This window comes from Hevea brasiliensis, unplaced genomic scaffold, assembly GCF_030052815.1.
Source record: "Hevea brasiliensis isolate MT/VB/25A 57/8 unplaced genomic scaffold, ASM3005281v1 Scaf1, whole genome shotgun sequence".
Taxonomy (NCBI): Eukaryota; Viridiplantae; Streptophyta; class Magnoliopsida; order Malpighiales; family Euphorbiaceae; genus Hevea; species Hevea brasiliensis.
In genome coordinates this window covers 1,431,521-1,455,105 of record NW_026614585.1, presented here as the reverse complement: position 1 = coordinate 1,455,105, position 23,585 = coordinate 1,431,521, and the positions used below count along the sequence as shown (strand labels likewise).

The following is a 23,585-nucleotide window of genomic DNA, read 5'->3' as shown; positions in this document are numbered from 1 at the left end:
AACTACAGTGACTGCACACAAAGTTCTACCTGGAATATTATTACCCCAGGTCTTCCAGAAAAAAAAAAAACTTTCTGATCGGCTTCATCATAAACCTGCACACCATTGCCCTGAAATATTCTGTAAGACAATCACTTAAGAACTGGGTGACGGCAATGCTGATTTAACCAATGTTTGAAGTCCAATCAGAGAAAAATTCAGTACTGGAAAATCATATTTTAAATTAGAAATTGTTATTTTTAAAAATGTACTAACAGCAAGAAAGATGCAAAACTCCTTGATATAAAGTATCACTGAAAAAGCAAAAATTTAACATATGTTTCCATCATATCAATGCGTGTCTTCCACCAACTAGAGCAGTACTTGCATTTGCACATTAATGTCTTTAGAAACCGAAGAATGCCAATAATAATCATCAATGATTATAAGAGTTTTGATTAGTAGTGGATCAACTGCATCACCTCATCAAGAAGTTGCACACTTGCTCCTACAATAACAATATTTCGACCACCTCCAGAAACAGCAGCCAACCAAGCACCTGAAATTGGATCTCTACTCAAGTAAACAAGCAATAATCTACGTATAAACAATGAATTTCCTCAATGCTCCCAACCGTATTCGAGCCTTCAGATTTGAGCACCCACTGTGTAGGTAAATCTTTCTCTTGCTTAATATCACCAGAATTCAAGATTGGCAATGATGGAATTGTCTAAATTTTCATAGCAGCTGAACAAAACTTGTATACTGTACTGCTGCTCTCCTTGAAACTAATACCTGGTAAAGGTGCTGCAACTTTGGCTGCTGCAGGTGGACCACCACTGCCTCAGTGAAACAACAAAAATTTGAAAATCTCACTCATCCATCCATCACATTTCTGTTAAAGAGAAGTACAAGGACAACTTTTCCTTTTTTTATTTTTTATTTCTTTATCTTGACAAAGTAAATTATTTGATAAGATGAAGTATGGTGCTATGTAAATCTCAATACAGAACCCAAAATTTGCGCTTCCTTTTCATATGCATTGATGGGTTCACAAGTACAGATAATTAATTTTACTAGAATTCTATACACAAATCAGCTTCAATCTTCTTAAAAAATGGGCAATTGGAGCATTTCTCCAATCCTTCTCAAAAATTACTCTGATGTAGAAATTGGAAAGACTAAGAGAACCTAAACTCCCATCCATTCAATAATTTCTTGTAGAGGACACCTGTTTCTGCAAAGAACAGCAAAATATTGTTCTACCCTTGAGCAAATATTATGCCCAAATCAATGTTTGAATTACAGCCAAAAAAGACTATCTATATAAAATACATCAAAATCAAACCAGATTATGCATAAATCAATTTGGAAATACCTGAACTATTACCCACATAATTGTCTCTAAAATCAATTATCCAGTTCCCATGGAAAGTCCAATATTTGAGATGCCATTGAGTTAGCCACCTCCACTCATAGGACAGCAAAAGAGAGAATTTCTGTTTTGATGCCCAGCGTCAATCTCAAATTCCAACACTTAGTCTGGATCTAGATGCCTTGATGTGCATGATAAGGGAATCCCCAGCATCAGAGAAGCCTTTCCTACCAACCAACCTTACCTGAAAGTTGTGACATAACATTTCCATCCTCTTTCCATCATCATCTAACTCGCTTAGTTCAATGGCCTGCCTCCTGGAAATCAAACCATAAAGACACAGCAAGCAAGAATCCAATTTTGGTCCTTGGAATTTGACCCTTAATAATGAAAGGGATTCAAGATCATTAGACCTGGGATCAAACAGAATAGAGAAGCTCCCAAATATCAGATCAGGGGTGTCATATAATTTAGTTAAATCATCACTTTCCTCAATGTCATTGTTTAATTTGCTGGTCAGAGCCAAAGACCTCCTCTTGGCCACTCTCAATATGTTAGCAGCCTCTCTCATTCCACTTAGAAATGCTCCATGCATTGTTGCTGGATACTGTTTGTTTGTTGCCTCTCCCGCAAAGAAAACCCTTCCATCTCCAATGCTCTCAGCAAGAATATCATAATCATCTCCTGAAGATCCAACTGCAACATAAGAATAAGACCCATATGTGAAGCAATCTTTCCCCCAGCGGGTACAGACTGCCTGAACTGGATCTGGAACAACAATCCCTTTTGGATGGAAAATACCCCGCAATATTTCTAGGACCCTTTTAACAGACTCCACTGGAGACATTGTCTCAAACTTAACTGCAGCATCCCCAGCAACAAGAGCAATTAGAAGCGGACCCCCTGAAACAGAAGAATAACTATAAAACAGAAAGAATTCACCTCTCATGCTTGAATCTTCTGTCAAATGCCCGAATGTATCAATCTCTCCTCCCCAAAAATTATAGGGAAACAACAGTGCCACCTTATTTAACAGCCCATATCCCAATCTCTGAATTGCATCTTTCTTTCTTTGTGGAAGCTCAGGCACAAATTCAATAGTTCCCTTCTTAAGCACACCCAATGGCACTGTACAGAGCGCCATGTCACCACGAAACACCTGCCCACTTGCATAAACAATAACCCCATCAACTCCATACCTAATACTCTCTACAGTCCTTTCATAGAAAATGGGCAGATCCATAGCAAGTTCTTTAACAAAAGTATCATTACCTCCAGGAATAAAACAATGGTCACCTCCCATCTCATATGGATCATCCTGATCCCAATACGCCATAGACAAATTAGACATTAGAGAAGCATTTGCATATTCTAAATTTGCAAGATGCCAATTCAACAGCATTCTCTCCTGTGAATCCTCAGCTACCTTATAAGCATGCCTAAAAGCTTCAAGCGCGGTTCCTAAGTTAACATCAACAGATTTAACTTCCTCAATCATGGCCTGCCTAAGCTTACAAACTCTGTCTAACAATTTATTAAACGAAACCTCTACTCTAGAATCAATCTCTGAATCTACAGCCTTCCCATCAGGTAAATACAAAGGGCAAATATCTCTCACCTTATGAAGAGGTAAACCCAATTGCCTTGCAAGAACTCCTAGTGGGTTCCCATTGATTCCGGTAAGAACACTCCCACCCACATCGGCGGCAGCCACCACCCCATCGCCCTTCATCCTCCTTGTTTTCACACGACCACCTGGCCGTGCTCTACCTTCCAAGACGACCACTTTAAAACCCATAGCCACTAGCTGCCTGGCTGCAACTAGTCCAGCGAGACCTGCCCCTACAACCACCACATTGGCTCTCTCAGCCCGCTCATGCAACGCCCTTTGCGCCTCTTTAACAGCAGGCGCGAGCCCGAAGTTGATGTAGCCATGTTCTAGTAGGAAATTATAAGCAGAGTCGACCAGGTTCTTGTACTCAGCCCGGATTGACTCAAGAGCGTGGTCGCGAGTAAGCCAAATCGACACATTTGATCTCCACCGAGAAAGAATGTGGTTCCTCACAACAATATAGTTATCTTGCTCGGTGCCGCCAATTGTCGACACCACATTTGCTTCGATTTCTTCTTCGGTGAGCGAATCGACGGGAAAACCTACGGAGATTGCAATGAGTGCTTCGACGTTGAGTTCTTCGGACAGGCCTCCGGCTATCCTCTGCCGGCGAAACGACGGGTTTCCGTTGATTTCGGTGAAGAACCGCTTTCTACGGCGTCGTCGTTTTGGTGGTGGAGCGGGGTCTGTAGAATTGGGGTTTTGGGGCTGTTCTTCGAGGGTGGCTTCGGGGATTGGGTCGGAGGAATCGTCTTGAGAGTCTGAAACGGGAGCGTCGAGTGTCGTATTGGGTGGTGGAGACTGGGTTTCGGATGAGTGTGGGAGGTGGTTTTCAGAAGAATTTTGGGGATCGTTAATGTGGTTTTGGGGTTGGATTGGAGAGAGAGTGAGGTCGGTTTCCGGTGAGGAGTCGTCGGAGACAACGTCGTTACGGTTGTCTGAGGGGTCTCGAGGAAGCTCCGGCTCTTCTGTGGTTTCCATTTGGGTTTATGACTAGGTTTCGGTTAGTTCGGAAACAGGCAACCCAGAGAGGTAGAGAACGTCTAAGCTGGGCTTATAGAAATGGCCCTATTTTTAGGGGGTTTGTTATTTACAAATTATTTTAAGAAATAAATGAAAGTACATAAAAAATATTTATATTTATTTATTGACTTTTTAGCATTTATTTTTATTTTAAAAATTGAAATGTAAATATTTTAAAATTTTTTATATTTTTTTAATAATATAAAATTAATTAAATTATTTTTTATTCCATTTCACACTTATCATTTCATCATTTTATAACTCCCATATAATATCCCAAAAGAAAAGAGAGAATTTTTTTTTTTCTTACACTTGAGTTTGTAACATGATTTATGCAATTAATCAAATAGAAAACCACCTGATTTACACATTGGCCTATCATAATTTCCTTTCTCTATGTGTGGCTAAAACAAACTTTCCATTCCAAATATTATTAGATACTTATTCTCTTATCCTCTTATTTAAAATGTAAAATTTTATAAGAATTTAATTTAATTAATTTTTCTTTAATTAATTTTATATTCTCATACTTAAAATGAAAAGAATTTTATAGTTAAAACATACAAAATTTAATTTTTAATTAATATTTTCTAATATTTTTAAAAAAATATTTTTCTCAACCGTGCGAAACATATCCTATAGAGAGCATGAAAGAGATTTCCTGAATTAAAAAGTTATGTGACTCATTGGCTTAAACAATGGAACTTGAACATGAACCTGAGTTTGTGAGCCGGTTCCCCCATAACTTAGAAAATCACCATCACTTCTTTATGAAACAGTGTGTATGTACAATTTGCTGAACACCAAAAGCAACCAAACCCATTACTTTAGCCAACATAATGAAGCAGAGAAAAGCAAGAAAGCTAAGAAGTTTCATCTCCTACTTGAGTCTAAAATATACAAAGTTACAACTTCAGTACACCCACAACAAACAAGACTGTCACAAAAAAAAAAAAAACCATATAAATATAGGGCTAATATAATTTTATGCCACATACTAGTCGAACATTGCTATATTAATTTCAGCATTGATCATCTCTTCATCATCATTCTCAAACTCTCCTTCCAAGAGCAATTATTCAAGTTCATCCACCTCATCATAGTCATACATGTGTAAACTGTCTGAGTTATCCCACTAGTCAATCCCCAGCTCCTCTGCATGGATTGCCATATGCAAGAATGGTCTATTCCTAGCTAATGCATCTACAATATCCCTATTTACATTTCCTGTCACTCCCAACCATCTCAACCTTAGAAAATAGGGTATTCTTCAACCAATGGAATGCAAGTTGTGTAATTCCACCATAGTTGTAAATATCCAACAAGCGCAAGCTACTCCCATGTCCATGGTCCACATCAACTCGCATCAAGGCTAATGCCATTATTGAAATATCACTTATAAGTGGACATTGTCGCATTCTAAGTGCTGATATTGGTACTCCACTTTTTGCAAGGTAGAGAACTCCATTATCAGAGAGATTAGGGAGATTTGATATATCCAATTCTTGCAATTCTAGTTTAGAAGAACCTTTAAATATAACAGAATGCATTTATCTGCAAGTCTCTTGCAGCCTTTGACAGATAATGAAACTAATGAACCTATGACTCTGCCTTTCAAGTATGACAATCCTGAATCACATATATCAGATCCATCTAGAAGTAAACTCTTTAACTCAGAAAGAGTGCTGATAGCTCTGACGACTTCATCCCCAAGGCTTTTGCAATATCTCAAGTCAAGAACTTTAAGGTGTGTGTTTGATACCAAATTTTCAATTGCATGGTTAGTTAAAAGGTTACACCATCTCAAGCTACGCATGAGTCAAACAAAGTGATGTTGTAGATATATCATGGAAAACCAAATCAGTTAAATGGATCCCATGAGACACCCTAAGCCTGTATAAGTGGGACCATGAATGTAATATTGTTTTGAACCCTATATCTGTAACATGACAAAAAGCCATTGAGACATATACTTTCTATGTTTGCACACTTGTCGGCCATTAAGAGGATGCTAAGATCATTAACTCATTTAAAATATGTAACTATGAACTCCTGGCTTCAAAATAATGAGAGATGTTTCTGTTTCCCATACTGATTGAGCTGTTAAAGGCCAGAATTTGTAAGATCAAATGTAATTCTTGGTTCAATGAGGGGTGTGTCTCGAAGATCCAAATGGGTTAAAGACATGAGACCTTTGGATATTGTGCCCACCATAGTGTCAGTAATATAGTCTACTAAAAGCTTTAATTTTTGAATACTAGGCAAAATGGATGGTCGAATGTGGTTCATTGATTGATGGGGTCCCACTCTTGGGCTTAGTAGTTCAGTTACCATTACTGAAGAAACATAGCCAATCTTAAGGGAAGTGAGTTTTTCTGAAGCCAAAGCCCATGCTCGAGCAAAATTATGGTGCAAAAATAACAAGACATCAAACATCAAAATCAATCCTTACCAGAAGAAAAAAGGGGTATTAGAGGGAAAATATTAAATGATTCTAAGATGGTTATGAACTAATTAAGTTAAAAGATTCAAAACATTTACAAAGTATCACAAATAGATATCCCATAGATGAGCCATTTATATGCTAATAATCTCTAGCGAATGGAATGTAATAAGATGGAATGATACGCATGAAAATATAGCCTACCATTAAATTATTACACCATATGGCCAAAAGGGATACTGACCAAGTCATTTCTCTTATCATTTTCATTTGCCAAGGTTCATGAATAGTGACACAAGCTTTAGGAGTTGTTTCCTAAATCCTCCATGTAACACCCCTATTTGTATAGCCTGGTAGATTTCACTGTTCCGGTAACCGGAGTCGGTCCTGACAATTAAGGAGATTAGAACCACACTTAAGACAACTAGAGAAGCCATAAACACAAATAATTAGTAATGTCCAATTAGTTAAGTATAAACAAGAAAAATAGAACATAAGAAGTTAAACGAGCCGAGAGTCACAGCGATGGGTGACCTTCTCGGGAACGACTGCGAAGTCGTTTTAAACTCAAATTTCGAACCGTAAAATGTGACGCCGCGGTCCTTAGGACCCTTATAAACACAGTGAAAAAGAGAAAATCACGAAAAATAACTGTTAAGCCAGTCAAATAATTAGGTCAGGGAGCCGGAAGAAATATGGAATTAATTGCAACCAGGATGAGCAGCGAGGGCAATTTGGTCAATTGACCCGAGTGACTCTGACCTAATCACAAATAAAATTGGAGAAAAGAAAATTTCAGAATCGAGAATTAAATTAAAGAAAAAAAAAGAAGAGAAAATGAAAAAGTTAAAAAGGTGTAGGAAGATGCATGATATCATGCATGATGCCATAAGTCATATAATTAATAAATTAATTAAATAGATTTTTGAGTCTTCCATAAGGATAAAAACAAAAGAAAACAAAACAAAAAAAAAGAGTAAAAAGCCTCATCTTCCTCACCATTTACGTTTCTCTCTCCCTCACCATTGTAAACCTCCATTAAAGCTTGCTTCAAGCTTTGAAACCACCATTAAACCCCAAATCCTCCCATACTTGCTTCACAAAAACTTGATTTAATCACTTGAGAGGAAGATTGTTCATCAAAGAATTGAAGAAAATTGAGAGGAAGTGAAAGTTCAAAGACACCTAACAAGGTAAGTAATGCAAACTTCAAGTTTTTAGTTTAATTAGTGTATGTATAGCATCAAGAGCATAGAAATAAACTTAAAATAAAAAAAAAATATGTGTGAGGGACTAAACTAAAATTCATCCAGCAGGGAGGGGAGAGTGATTTGCATGAGTTTGATTGAGTTAAACATGTTAAGATGCTTGAATGAGTTGAAAGATTGTGTTTATATGCTTTGAATTAGTTAATTGCAATGGATTAGAGTGGTTAGGGTTTGAGACCTAGGGTTTTGAGGCAAAAATTTGGAGAAATTTGTAAATGGTGTCTTTGACCTAATGTGAAGTGAAAAATGGTCATTTGTGACCAAATGAGGTGTGTTAGAAGTGTTGGAATTAAAAGCCAATTCGGATTAGATAAGGTCATGTGCTGGCAGCATGACCAAAATTTCCTTTGAGGGATCAAAAATGAAATTTTACAAGTCCAATGGATATGGGACTAATTGGAGATGAAAATAGGCACTAAATGACACAATTTTCATTTAGGAATCATGCCCAAAAAGTGACTAAAACCTAGTGAACAAATTGATCAAAGTTAAAAAATTACAGGCTGCCACTGCACAAACTGACCAAATGAACAATGTTTGTTCATTTGGTCATAACTCGAGCTAGGAAGGTCTAAATGACCTGAAATTTTACCAGTGGTTAGAAGAGATATAGACCTAAAACTTTCATGAAGAACCAACCCAAATTATGCCATTAACCCAATCAAATTACTGAGCCAAGTTAGGTCACTGAATCTGCAGACTGCAGATTTGCCATTTGAACAGTAAAGTTTCAATGGCTATAACTCTCTCTAGAAAACTCCGATTTAGGCAATTCTTGAACCGATGGAAACCTAAGACATGGTAGAATATTTCATATGAAGAAAATTAGACTAAATTATGAACTTAACTTGATCAAATTACTGAATGAAGTTGAATCAACAAATCTACAGAACCAAATTCTGCAGCATGAACAGTAAATGTAATTTGCTTATAACTTGAGCTACAAAACTCCAATTGGGGTGATTCAAAAAGGAGAATAAACTTAAGACAATAAGGAACATTTTCTATGAAGAAAGTTTTGCCAAATTCTAACAGTAAACTGATCAATGAAACAGTACAATTAAGGACACTAAAACTAAAAATTGGCAATTTTGCCTAAAAGACCTAAGTTTTGAGAAAATGACCAAAACCAACAAGTTTAGTGACCAAAATGTGGTATGTGGGTGAAGTTGGAGTTCCCATACCTATTAAGCCTTAGAAAGTCAACTATTTGACTTGAATAGTGTAGTGAATATTAACTCGAAACACAAAAATTTTGAGAACATCGAATTTAACACGTTAGAGCTAGGTAAAAGTGAAGCTAAATTTATTTTAGGTTTATGTTAAGTTCTAGTACTGAAACATTGTAAAATTGTGTGTTTCAGTTGGAAAGGATACTGGGAAAGAACCCGAGGAACCGAGTCGAGGCCAAGAGGCGACTCGCTTGAGGTTTGTGCACAACGTATAACTTTTATAAATTATTTCTGCATATTGTTTTGAATAATTTGAATCAATGAATTATGACAATTTTTATGATGTTTTGATTTAAATTGTGGAAAGTTAGTTGTGTATATTTGAAATGACAATGTTTAGCAAATTGTTAAGATAAGTTTTGAAACCACAGTGTCATGACCATATATTTGAACACCTCACTAGCATGACTAGTGCGGGTAATTAGTTTCGAATTTTGATTCCTTCTCTGGAGAAGTGTTGAGGTGTGCCAGTAGAAGAGGATGTGAATGGATATCCATATATTTGAGCTAGCTAGCCTTGTGATATGATTTCTCTTTAGCCTCTGGCTATTGAGATTCTATTTGTTTCGAATGGCATGATCTAACTGTGGGTTTTATGAAATGTGTTTTGATACTTTGAAATGAACTTGGTTTTCATTTAAAATCTCATAATGCATGATTTGTACTTAATTCTCATGTTCAGCCAAATTTTTGAATAAATGTGATTTAAGTTTTGCATAAAGATTATTTTAGTATGTTGTGCACCACTGAGTCCTAGTACTTAGCGATAGCTTCTATTGCTGTCGCAGATACAGAGACTAGAGGAGCAGCAGACTGAGCTGCTGAGGTGTGAGGAGCTATCAGCTTGAAGTCACCGGGTATAATTTATACCCTAATTGTAAATATTTCTTTTGATGTATATATTGCATATAAATGTATGGACATGTAAATGGGTCTTGAGCAGCTTGTACAAAGTTTGTATGAAGTTTATAATAAAAATTTAGTTTAAACTTCCTTTGATGTAAATTTTGTAATGATGTATATATAAATTGTTTTGTCTCTAATGAAATATGAATGAAACTATTTTATTTAATTTGAATGAAATGGATTGCTAGTATTTTGATGATTATTGGATAGTGGATTTGAAATTTGAAAGTTGATAAATGTGTTGAGAAATTGATTGAGATTGAGTATGAAATTGAAGCAGTTGTTGAGAAAAATTTTTAGAAGTTGTTTTTACAGGTATTGAAAAACTGTTTTCTCAAAATACAGAGGGAACTTTGTCAAAATTTTTATAAAATTTGCGTAAAAATAAAATAGGCCAAAAATATTAACTAGTTTTAATTTTAACTAAATGTTTTAAATACTTATTAGAAAATGCTCACCACTTATCAAAAATAAGAAAATTGTTTTAAAATCCCTTGTAGGGTACTTAATGAGTTATCAGTAGGTGAAGTTCGGTAGTTCATTAGGTATTCTACGGAATCATGTTATGCCTTACAGAGGGGTAAGGTGTGACACTCCACAATACATTTCTTTTCTTTTTAATTTATAATTCTAAGGTAATTTTCAAAAATAAAAGATTAAAAATAAAACATTAATTTTTATTCAGCCTGTTAGCTAGGCTAATTTGGCCATAAAATAATAGTTTTGGACTAAGTTCACCAATAAAAGTTTTTGTGTATAATTGGACACTGGCCAATAATTCAAGCACCAAATTGTCCTTCATTCCATTTTAATTAATGTTGTCAAAATTATCTGACATTGAAAGGCAGATATTCATTTGCATTAAATTCAAACATGTATGTGACACTCTTTACCCTTCTATAGTGTAGCCGAGCAAGATATGCCACACAGTGTGCCAGAACACCATATCTTATTCCATTACAATTTACCCTTTCATAATTCATTTATTTATTAGTCACTAAGTGTAAATTCTTACCATTTTTATTATTTATTTACAATTTTGATCAATTTAATTTTTTTGTAAATTTTATAGAAAATCCGACAAAGTGCCGGCTGTAAATTGGAAAGACAGTTCTTCTGAACCTGTTAAAAACACTCCTAATATGGTTTTCAAATCCACAACTCCAATATATATATCACTCAATCTCCAAATTTCAACACAAATTCCAAAATTTGTTCATCTCACATTTCAAATCAATTTCATGAATAACTCCTCAAATTTTATTAATCAACAAAATTTACAGATAATTATAGTAACATATAATTACATATATTTACATCATCATATAATTACATGAGTTTGTAATTACATACAAGAACATAAAACTAGTAAAAAATGCAAAGTAAACAATACAACCCAAAAACCTAACGTCCTACTAAGAGCACTGCAGATAAGAGGTGACTCTGGACTCTGGGCAGATCTAACTAATCACCCGGTCTGAGGTCTGCTGGGCTCCCCAGTGGTGTCTCCAGTACCTACGCATGGCAAGCGATGAGCTAAGCAATACTGCTTAGTGGTGCCAATATAACATAAAATAGCTGAAATAAAATGGATGTGCGTAAGATATGCTAATATTTTATGCAAAGTGAGTTCAGCAATTATTTGTAGTGTTATTAATCGCACTTTTAGGTTAATTATTTGATTAAAATTTGTCAAGATTTATTTCAATTGCCTAAGTAACCTATGCTAGTCGACTGCAGTGGATAAACAGTAACCGACCTTTGGGTACCAAGTACCTCGGGCCATCACACCATCAGTCACAAAGTGTCTCCTGGTGTGCAACAGAACAGCTAATAAGCTGTAATAATTATAAGGCACAAGGCCAAGTATGGTAAATACAATCAAAATAGCCAAAGCATATTATATCACAGAATGACACGAAAGGCCATAAAGCATAGAATGGCGTGAAGCCATATGCAGTATTGCTAACAGAACCCTATCGGCATGCTAACCTATCTAACCCAATCTTTCTAGGCATACTAGGGCATTTTATACAGTAAATTATGTAATTACTTATATTTGTAGTATAGAGGTTACTATTCATTTAACTATTTCCACTCAAAGATTGAATTTTTAATTTATAATAGACTTGTTGAGCCTAAGTTCACCATGATACCACATTTTACATTTTATTTTTATTGGCATTGATTGCCAAACTCAATTCCTAACCTTCTAGGTTTTTTTTTAAATTTTCATAATTTGAGGTCTATGTTTACTGTTCCATTGGACCTTACTACAATGAAATTTTGATAAAACTTCCTTCATAAAAGTTGTTCCTTATTACTCTTCTTTAATTTTCTTTTTGAATAATTCAATTTGGAGTTTTCTAGTTCAAGTTATGCTAATTTTTTTAGGACTGGTTGGATTGGTATCTACCCAGAATTTCTGGGCAGAAATGGTTATGGCAGTTTTGATACCCTGAATTTGGTTAGTAATTCAGATAGTTTATGATCAGAATTTGGTTTGGTGTCCTTCATGAAAGTTGTTCAAAATTGTCTAAGCTTTTTATTGATATAAAATTCAGGTCAATTGAACATTTCTACACTGAGTTATGATCATTTGAACAAACACTGTTCATTTGGTCATTTTCCAGGGATAGCTTGTGTGTCACTCAAATTGAGTCAATTTTTAGATCAACTTATGTTGGTTTTCTGTGCAGGGTTTCTTTACAAAAAATGTGACATTATGTGTCAATTTTCACTTCCAATTAGCCTTATACCAATTGAAGTTACCCAAGTCTAGTTAGGGCTGTCCAAACACACTAGACTTCAAGAGTCCAGAATTCACCACACAAGCTGCTAACCATTTCATTATCAAATGCCTCAATTCACTTTATAGGATGTTCAAACCTTACCAAATGGTCACTAATTGACCATTAAAATGTTCATACACCATTTTATGAGCAAAACTCTAATTTTGCTCAAACCCTAATTTGTTAAAATTACAAATCTCATGCAAGTTCATTCAATTTCACTTCTATTCATATATACACTTTAAGTAACATAAATATACAAGTTTAATTTAATCAAATTCTTCAAAACCTTAACCCTCTCTAAAGGACCGAAATTTCCACTTCCTCCTTAAGCATAGATTCCTTTCCTTTTAGATAAAATTTCAACTTCCATCAACTCACTTGCAAGATTCAAATAACAATTTTAAGGTTTCATGGCACATACCTCTCTTATGAAAATTCCCAAGCTCCCACAACTTCAATTTCTCTTTTTCTTCTTGCTCCCAAAGTGCTGAGCAAGGTTGAAGGATAAATTTTTGTGTTTTGAAGGTAGGAAATCATGGTGGAAATTGGAGAGAATTAAGCTTGAGAAGAAGAAATGGAGGAGCTCTCTATACCCATGGTGGTTCGGCCTAAACACCCAAGGAAGAAGATGAAACTCAATTTTGTTTTATTTATTTTCTTATTATCTTTTTATATATGTTTGTCTTATTTTTATTGGTTAGTAATTTTAATTGCATCATTATGAGGTCATTATTTGACTTTTGTTTCCATTTATTTTATTTACTTTTCTTTTCTTTACTACTCATTTTTAATTTCATTTTTAGTAATATTTATTCATATTTTATGTCATATAATTTGTTTACTTAATTGGATAAGTTAGTAAAAAATCATCTCTGAAGACGAAATGACCAAAATGCTCTCCGTTTGGCGTAACGAGCTAAAATTGTGTGTACCGATTGATTTAATTTTTCTTGTATTTTCTTAGCATTTTATTATTATCGAAACCCCAATAATCCTTTCCTGAAATCCCAAAAATTATTTCATGGAGTTTCCCCCAGGTCTAGGGTTGCTAACGGCCTTCACTGTCACTTCCCGTTAGGGTCACTCATTGCTGGGGCTACTGCTCATTTTACCTTAGTGCATTTCATTTCTAAAAATTTTCCTTAATTTTTCTTATTATTATTTGATTTATTTATAACTCCTCACTCTAGTCTGATGCATGCATTTTAGATCATCATTTAGGAGTAATTTTTGCACATAATTTACCCTTATTCATAGCTATATTAGTATATATTTAGTCAATTTTACAATTTTCACATTTCTTAGTTTAATTTTTGGAATTTATTTGTTTTGTAGGTTAAATTTGGAGAAATTTGATGTATTTTGATCAGAGTAGCCATTTGGAGGAGATTAAAATCGAATTGCAAAAATTTTGAAGTTGAGTAAAAAAATGGCCGAGAGCGACACAACCTGCGGCTGACAAGAATTAGCTTATGTCGCAGTTGTGTCGATCGTCGATATTCACGCCGAGGCGACACAACCCGCGACACAACCGACTCGGCTTATGTCGTTTCTTTGGAAAATTGTTGACGTGGCATTTCCGTTACTCCAGACTTTTTTCCTGACTTTCTCTGGATCCTGCCCATTTTTACCCATTCTAGAACAGTCCCCTCGCCTATATAAAGTGCCCTTTATCACTTTCTTTCCATAGAGAGCAAGGGAGTCATTTTCGGAAAAGTTAGAAAGAGAGAAGGAGGAGCACCTTCTGCATTTTCTTCCAGCAGCAGCAAGGATCACGTTTCTGCACTTTTCTGCAGAGATCCTTCTGCAAATTTGCTGGGTTTTTCTACCCCTTTTAGCTTACATTTCCATTATTTCTTCATTTCTTCATTTGGGTTTGTCTTTAAACAATGATTTGTGAGTAGTTTATTGAGATTCTAGAGATGGGTTTGTAAATATTGATTTGTATTGTGGTTTTGAACTGATTTAGCCATTTAAATGGGATTTGTTATATTTTGATTTATTGCTTGTGTGCTTATTGCCTTGCTTGATGAATGGGCCCTCATTAAGTTAAGTTTTAATCCTTAATAGATGGACTGAAAAGTGAATATTGGGGATGGATAATCTTGCAATAAACTTTATTTTCTTGGTGTTAGAAATAAGCTAAGAAGATTAAGGGGAATTTTCCAAAAATCAATTTTATGCATTAGTTGGGTTTTGTTAGATTTGAAATACCGTGAAAACAGGGTTTGATTTAATGAAAACCAATTTTGAGATGCTTGAAAAAGGTTTCAAAAATTTAAGAATTGATTTCCCTCAAAATTGCAATTCTCATGTGTTTGGCTAAATTAATGATAAACCACATGCAAACAATATTGAAAACCCAATCTCTAGAATCAATTTAATTTTCATTGAATTTAGATTTAAATCCTCCAAATCTCATAAATAGCAATTTCAATTTAAATCCAATATCTAGAATTACTTTATTTTTAGATTTAATTATTCTTAATTTCATAAATAGAAATTTCAAATTAATTTTTGGTAATCTAGTCTAATTAATTTTAGTTAATTGTTTGATTTAGCATTAATTCCTTAAATACCAATTTTAATTCCAAATTTCATTTTACATCTTTAATTTTTGTCTTAATTTTAATTTTTAGATTTTATTTTCAATATCTTTTAATTTTTGTCATTCTAATTAGCTTATACTTTTATTTCCAATTTAAGCACAATTCCCTGTGGGATCGATATCATTTTTTAAAACTATACTCTGTGACAGTGCACTTGCGGACACCCCGTATCAAGTTTTTGGCGCGTTGTCGGAATTGTTTGTTTTTAAGTTGGATTTTAATTGTTTTAAGCTAATTAGAATTTTTATTTTCTTTTATTTTCACTATTGTTCCTTGTGTTTTTCAGGTACTTTTCTTGTTTATGAGACGATCGAAAAGCACAAGTGATACCAATGTTGTTCAATCACGAAATTGAAAAATTACGAGCCAACAAAAGGAGTACAAGAGAAGAAAAGAAGCGAAAAAAGAAGAACAACAAATATTTGAGCAAGAGGAGACAATTGAAAATATGGAGAATCAAAATAGAGCTATTGGTGGAGATAATGGAGGAAAGCAGCAAAGCGGGCAAAATCTGTTGTTAATCAAAATGATCCTCAAAGAAGATCCATGTTAGATTATGCTTTTCCTAGATGTCTTGATGTGAGAGATATGCACCTATTATTGGAGCTAATCAATTTGAATTAAAACTGGTCTTATTCAAATGGTTCGATTCACAATTTGGAGGTAGCCCACTTGAAAATCCTCATTCTCATCTCAAGAAATTTTTGATGATATGTGGTACACAAAGACAACACAGTTTTAGATGAAGTTATTCGGCTCACCTTATTTCCATTCTCTCTTGATTCACATTGGAGTGGTATGATTCACTTCCACAAGCTATTATAGCTACTTGGGAGCAGCTATCTCAAGCTTTTCTATCTCAATTTTTCCCACCCGGGAAAACTACTCATTTGAGGAATTTGATGGTAGCTTTTAAACCAAGAGATGATGAAACTTTGTATGAATCTTGGATGAGATTTAAGGAGCTTGAAAGGCAATGTCCTCATCATGAAATACCGAAATGGATGATTGTTCAGAATTTCTACACGAGTTACTCGACCATAAGAAACACAATTGATTCACAAGCAGGAGGAGATTTCATGAGAATGACAAGTGAAGAATGCTATGATCTATTAGAGAAGATTGCTCATAATACCCATTTATGGGGAAATCCTAGAGCACTTGAGCCAAAGAAAGCTGGGATCTATGAACTAGACTCAGTTAGCTACATGAATGCAAGATTTGACCAGTTGACTCAGCTTCTTAGTGATTTTTGCACAAAGGCAACAACCTCAACTCCTACAACTATGCAACAAGTTGCCTTCACAGATGGAACTCAAAGTTGTGGAGTTGATTACTCTTCTTATGGAGATGATTATTTGCAAGAACAAGCTGCTTATGCAGGAGGTTATCAACAGAAACCTATGGGAAATGCTTATTCTAATGTGAACAACTCAACATGGAGACCACAAGCAACTTTTGCTCAACAAGGCCAAAGCTCAAATTATGCTCATAACTAGCAGTTTATGCAGCAAAATAGGCCTCAATTTCAGCCTCAATTTCAGCCCACAAAGCAGCCACCACCTGGATATCAAGCAAGAGCACAACAATCCCTTCCACCTCATGAACCGAAGCCAACCTTGGAGAGCATGATGGAGAAATTTTTTGCTGAACAAAGCAAGATGAATAACAAATTGGAGGAAGAAATGCAACACATGAGACAAACCATGGATCAATTACAAGTCCACAACCGCATGTTGGAGACTCAATTGGCGCAACAAGCAAGCTCATCAGGAAGCAATTCCTATGGGAAACTACCTAGCCAACCACAAAACCCTCATGAACAATGTAAGGTCAGAACCTTGAGAAGTGGTAAGAAAGTTGGTCAAGAGAGTGAAAACAAGAGAGAAGAAAAACAGAGCACAAAAGAAGAAAATTCAGTTGAGAGCAAGAAAAATGAAAAAGAAGAAGAAAGCAAAAGTGAGCAAGATGAGGGAGAGAAACCATACATCCCACCTGAACCTTACAAACCCACCCTTCCCTACCCTCAAAGATTCATCAAGCATAAGCTAGACAAACAATTTGGCAAATTCCTTGAAGTTCTAAAGAAGTTGTATATCAATGTGCCATTCACTGAGGCACTATCCCAAATGCCAAGTTATGCCAAGTTTTTGAAGGAGATTCTTTCCAACAAGAGAAGGCTAGAAGATTATGACACCATCAACTTGGGAGAGCAATGCAGTGCTATAATTCAGAAAAAGTTACCTCCCAAACTCAAAGATCCGGGTGTGTTTTCCATCCCTTGTCATATTGGTGATAATTGTGTGGCAAATGCTTTATGTGACCTTGGAGCTAGCGTCAGCCTAATGCCTCTTTCAATATATGAGAAGTTGAATATGGGAGAATTGAAGCCCACAAACATGTATCTTTCATTGGCTGACCGTTCAATTAAGTATCCGGAAGGCATTCTTGAAAATGTGCCTATCAAGGTTGGGAAATTTTACATTCCGGTGGACTTTGTCATTTTGGATATGGAAGAAGACACAAAAGTTCCTATCTTATTGGGAAGACTCTTTTTAGCAACAGCTGGTGCATTAATTGATGTGAAGGGTGAGCAATTGACACTTAGAGTGGGAGATGATCAAATGATATTCAATATCAATCCAGCCATGAAAAGGAAACATGAAGAAGTTGAGTCTTGTTTGCGGGTAGACATTATTGAAGAGATTGTTCAAGAGCATTTCAGAAAAAGCTATCCACAAGACCCACTTGAAAATTGCTTAGTCCATGGTGGGAGCATTGATGATGATAATCATAACATGGCTACTTTTGCACAACACTTGGAGAGTTCTCCACCACATCCTGAAGCCACAATTTTTCAACTTGAAGGAGTGCAAAATTTAGAGATCAAACCACCATCATTAAAGGTAGAGGATGCCCCAAAGGTAGATCTTAAACCTCTTCCTTCCAACCTCAGGTATGCTTTTCTTGGACCGAATGAAACATATCCAGTTATAATTAATGCATGTTTAACTGATATTGAGATTGAAAAATTGTTGAGAGTTTTGAGAGAATATAGGAGAGTTTTGGGTTATGCAATTGATGATATAAAGGGAATTAGCCCAACAGTTTGTATGCATAGGATTTTCCTTGAGCCAAATAGTAAACCTTCCATTGAACATCAAAGAAGATTGAATCCTACAATGAAAGATGTTGTGAAAAAGGAAATCCTAAAATTACTAGCTGCTGGAATTATTTACCCTATTTCTGACAGTGAGTGGGTTAGTCCTGTGCATGTTGTACCCAAAAAAAGGTGGGGTGACAGTTGTTAAAAATGAAAATAATGAATTGATACCCACTAGAACTGTTACAGGTTGGAGAATGTGCATAGACTATAGGAAGTTGAACAATGCTACAAGAAAAGACCATTTTCCCCTTCCTTTTATGGATCAAATGTTAGAGAGATTAGCCAAGCATTCATTCTTTTGTTACTTAGATGGATATTCTGGTTTCTTTCAAATTCCAATACATCCTGATGACCAAGAAAAAACTACCTTTACCTGTCCCTATGGCACCTTTGCCTATCGAAGGATGCCATTCGGATTGTGTAATGCACCTGGCACATTTCAAAGATGCATGATGGCCATTTTTTCTGATTTTATTGAAGAAATTATGGAGGTCTTCATGGATGACTTTTCAGTATATGGCACTAATTTTAATTCATGCTTGACTAATTTGTCTAAAATTTTGCAGAGGTGTGCTGATAATGATTTGGTGTTGAATTGGGAGAAATGCCACTTTATGGTCTAAGAGGGGATCGTTTTAGGGCATTTAATCTCAAATAGGGGAATTGAAGTGGATAGAGCTAAAATAGAAATTATTGAAAAAATGCCCCCTCCAACCACTGTCAAAGGAGTGCGAAGTTTCCTTGGACATGCTGGGTTTTACCGGCGATTTATTCAAGATTTTTCTAAACTTGCTAAACCCTTAACAAATCTTTTGAATCATGATGTTAAATTTGATTTTAATCAAGATTGTATGGTTGCTTTTTGCAGGTTGAAGACGGCCTTAACAACAGCTCCTATCATGCAACCCCCAGATTGGACTTTGCCATTCGAAATCATGTGTGATGCAAGCGAGTTTGCTATTGGAGCTGTCCTTGGCCAGCGAAAAGATAGAAAACCTTATGCCATTTACTATGCAAGCCGAACCCTTGATGAAGCTCAAGTTAATTATGCCACAACTGAAAAGGAGTTCCTTGCGGTAGTATTTGCACTCAATAAATTTCGTTCTTATTTGGTCAACTCAAAGGTAATTGTTTTCACTGATCATGCAGCAATAAAGTATTTAATGAGCAAGAAAGAAGCTAAATCTAGGTTGATTAGATGGATATTGTTACTTCAAGAATTTGATTTGGAAATAAGAGATAAAAAGGGTGTTGAGAATGTGGTGGCTGATCACCTTTCTAGGATAAAAACTGAAAATGGAGATGATGAAATTGTGCCAATTGATGAGTTTTTCATGAATGAGCAGTTGTATGTGTTGAATTCTGCACTTCCATGGTTTGCTGATATTGTGAATTTCTTGTCTTGTGGTGTCTTGCCACCTGATTTATCTTAGCGACAAAGAAAAGATTCTTGCATGATGTTAAATTTTATTCTTGGGAAGAACCTCTTTTGTTTAGAAGATGTAATGATGGAATAATTAGAAGATGTATACCAGAGGAAGAAATAAATGATGTTATTTACCATTGTCATTCCTCTGAATATGGTGGTCATTTTAGTGTCTCAAAAACTGTTGAAAAAGTCTTGACATCAGGTTTCTATTGGCCTAATATGTTTAAACATGTGAGAGACTTTGTAAGCAAGTGTGATAGGTGCCAAAGGGTAGGCAACATTTCCAAAAGAGATGAGATGCCCCAACAGTCCATATTAGAAGTTGAATTATTTGATGTGTGGGGAATTGATTTCATGGGGCCATTTCCATCTTCTTATGGGAATAAATATATCTTGGTAGGGGTGGACTATGTATCTAAATGGGTAGAAGCTATTGCTACACCTACCAATGATGCAAAAGTTGTGGTGAAATTTACAAAAATTTGTTTTGACCTGTTTGGTGCCCCACGTGCCATAATCGGTGATGGTGGTAGCCATTTTTGCAACCACCAATTTGAAAAATTGATGAGACAATATGGGGTAAAGCATAGGATTGCCACACCATATCACCCTCAAACAAATGGCCAAGTAGAAATCACAAATAGAGAAATCAAGCAAATCTTGGAGAAAGCATCAATAAGTCCAGAAAGATTGGTCCCTTAAATTAGATGACACTCTTTGGGCATATAGAACAGCATTTAAAACCCCATAGGAACTACACCTTATAGGTTAGTTTTGGGAAATCATGCCATTTGCGTAGAGTTAGAACATAAAGCTTATTGGGCCATAAGAGCAATCAATTTTGATTTACAAGTCACTTTGGACACAAAAGACTTTTGCAACTTGATGAGTTAGAAGAATTGAGACTTGATACTTATGAAAATGCTAGGATCTATAAAGAAAGAACAAAAAATGGCATGATAAGCATATCAAGAAAAAGGACTTTAAAGAAGGAGATTTGGTTCTCTTATTCAATTCAAGGTTGAAATTTTTACCAGGAAAATTAAAAACAAGGTGGTCAGGTCCATTTAAAAGTTTGAAAGTTTTACCTCATGGTGCTGTGGAAATCTTTGGTGAAAAATCGGGTAATTTCAAGGTAAATGGGCAAAGGTTGAGGCATTATTCAGCTGGTGAGCCAATTGAGAAAATAGCAACTTGCTATCTTTCTCATTCTCCATGAAAATTTTGAGTGAGTATGGTCAAGCTAAAGACCTAAACTTAGCATTTTTGTACATAACTCATAATTTTCCATTAATTCTTTATTTCTTTTATATATTTGTTTTAAGCTTTTCTATACTCCTTACTCAGAATCTAACATTGTTCTAATTTCCTTGTGCAGATGGGATGCAATGCATTGCAAGCAAATGAGCAATAAAAATTTTATTTTTTTTAGCTTTAAATTTTAGGTTTTTAATTTGTTCACTTATAATTTTCATCTTTATTTTGTTGAATATTTGCTGGTTCATATTGCTGGATTCATTGCCCTTTTGGTTAATTTTAAGAGAAAATTTTTCCAAATTTTAACATCTTGGTTTAACAAGAAAATTATTTGAATATGGGTGTGTGAATTGGTGCTTTGAAAAATTATTTTGTGTAAGTATTTGATGAACACAACAAGTTGGACAATTAGAATTCATGTTATGAAGGTTTAATTATTTGAAATCTAATTTGTTTCAATTTTTTTTAGGTGCTATGAAATTTGGTCAAATTGGGCAGCAGATTACATAACCGGGTTTTGCTTGTGTCACCGCTTGTGTTCGCTGGACACCCTTTTGGAATAAAAACTCCCTTCACCGGAATGGGCCAGCAGCAAACCCAAAGCCCTAAAAACCGTACCCCACTAGCCCAAGCCCGAAATTAAACCTAAAATCCAAACAAAACCCAAAAGCCTATACCCAAGCCCACAACCCAAACCTAAAGACCCTAACCCGATAGCCCATTACCTTCATCTTCCTCTCGACATCGCCCCCGACACAACCCTCCCTGCCGTAACCTCCATTTTTCCCGTCGCCTTCACCGGCCGCCATTCTTTCCATATTTCTCTTTCCCCGATCACGACCCTCCATTTCGCCATGACCGACTCTCCATTATCATTCGAAAACTCGCCTCCCCACTCCTCACACGCACCGCAGCCCCAAACCACCCCACCCATGCACGCCGACCCATCGCCGGCTCATTCTGCTGATGCTCCGATCGCCACACTCAAAAAGAAAAAGGCGAAAAGTATCAAACCTCACAAATCGACGGGCGGCGTCAAGCGGAAACAACCCAAACCGGCCACACAACAACCCCCAAGCCCGCCTCCAATGCCCGCGCTGGCCGGCGTGGCATTCAAATCGGCCATCAAGCACCCGGTACATTTAGAGGTAACTTTGCATTCCCTTCCTCTTCGCCTACTGCTATACATTGGATATTACCTACTGCCGAAATGAAGAAAAATAAGGCAAGAGTTGCAGCCCGACAAATGGTTCAAACTCGGTATTTGGATGTGTCTACACTTAAAACCTTGAAGATTTATGATGAAATGCGATCTACATTAGATGCTTTAGGTTGGGTGCGATTTGCACATAAACAGAACTGGTCTACCCCATTTTAGTGCAGAATTTACGGCCTCCTGTCCACTAATGAGCATAAAATTGCTTTGGACAATGACTTGACGATCCATTTTAGATGCCTTGGTCAAGATAGGTGTCTTTGTCTATGGATAATTTTCACCATATATTTGGCTTTCCACCGATGGTCTGCTCAAAATACCTACTAACCGATGGGACTATAATGCATGTGAATTTTGGAGCGCATTGCCCCTTCAAGAGTAACTTCAAACCAGGACACGATAAGGCCTCCAAAATTGAAAATCATGCCTTGAGATTGCTTGACGCCTAATTGCAAATACAATTTTAGGCGAGAGGATCCAGTGTTGGCACAATGTCACGAGATGATCTATTCTTTTTGTGGTGTGCAAAAACCGGCAAAAGGCTTCCCAGTTATTATTTACTGCGCCATGTGATTCGCGGACCACTAGGGTACTGGTAGTATTGTCTTTGGAGGCTTAGTCACACCTATTGCACATTATTTTGGGTTTAATCCTCAAATGCACAAGTGTCTGCTTCTTCCAAGCTGGTTTGTTATTTTTGGATGGACCTCATCGCCAACCAAAAATTTTGTATCAAAAATGAAGCTACTAAGCGATGAGATTCTGCACTAATGCACAAACCACTGGTTCTCCCACCATTAGTTCATCCTCAGACTCTGAGCGACCATTTGTGTAGCCTTCTACACAACCTCCAAGACGAGCTCCACCAGCCGCTCAACCTGCTTCTGGACCATCCATAGCAACTCTTTTGACATTCATGGAGAATCTCAGTGATGAGATCTATTCTTTTCGGCAAATAACGGATGTTAATTTTCGGACAACTGCGAGACTTAGTGACATATATTTGGATCAAGTCTTTGAAATGCAAGATGAATTGAAAGTCATGCGAGCTAAGCCGAGAAGATCGAAACAAACCAGCAACGATTTTGAGCATCATCTCTCCACAAAGACCACCACAAGCACCGCCTCCTCAAGATGGCAAGGGCAAAGGACTTCTCGTACCCGACTGACTAGCTTTTATTCTCCATTTACATTTCATGTCTTTAATTACTTAGTATTTTGAACTTATTTTGCTTGTGTTGTTTTACTTCAACCCTTTACTTATTCAGTTTTTTT

At 36.1% G+C, this 23,585-nt stretch overlaps 1 protein-coding gene, 1 long non-coding RNA gene, 1 other non-coding gene and 1 pseudogene across 4 annotated transcripts in view; all 4 read right to left on the bottom strand.

Annotated features, from left to right (window-relative positions):
* Positions 1-988: 988 nt before the first annotated feature.
* LOC110672072 (lysine-specific histone demethylase 1 homolog 1) lies at positions 989-4,030 on the bottom strand. 2 transcript variants are annotated; one of them, XM_021834736.2, is made up of 2 exons: positions 1,358-4,030; positions 989-1,216 (listed from the first exon to the last, which is right to left on the bottom strand). In XM_021834736.2, exon 1 carries the CDS (start codon positions 3,945-3,947, stop codon positions 1,503-1,505), a length of 2,445 nt encoding a protein of 814 aa, XP_021690428.2. In that variant the 5' UTR covers positions 3,948-4,030; the 3' UTR covers positions 989-1,216; positions 1,358-1,502. The 2 variants fall into 2 exon arrangements, with proteins under 2 accessions (XP_021690428.2, XP_057997278.1); XM_058141295.1 differs by having other exon boundaries at positions 989-2,215; positions 2,297-4,030.
* Positions 4,031-4,655: 625 nt separating this feature from the next.
* Positions 4,656-7,012, bottom strand: LOC131169177 (F-box/LRR-repeat protein 10-like; annotated as a pseudogene).
* Positions 7,013-11,081: 4,069 nt separating this feature from the next.
* Positions 11,082-23,585, bottom strand: part of LOC110672066 (uncharacterized) — a 61,418-nt gene continuing 48,914 nt past the window's right edge. The window contains exon 3 of the long non-coding RNA XR_009146448.1: positions 11,082-11,353. This is a non-coding gene — a long non-coding RNA (uncharacterized LOC110672066). The remainder of the gene's footprint in view (positions 11,354-23,585) is intronic.
* LOC131176382 (small nucleolar RNA R71) lies at positions 16,130-16,236 on the bottom strand. Its single transcript, XR_009146474.1, has one exon. It is a non-coding gene; the product is annotated as a small nucleolar RNA R71 (small nucleolar RNA).

Bases quoted from the DNA above. Each gene is read 5' to 3' on its own strand.
- LOC110672072 (XM_021834736.2), bottom strand. From the start codon at position 3,947: ATGGAAACCACAGAAGAGCCGGAGCTTCCTCGAGACCCCTCAGACAAC.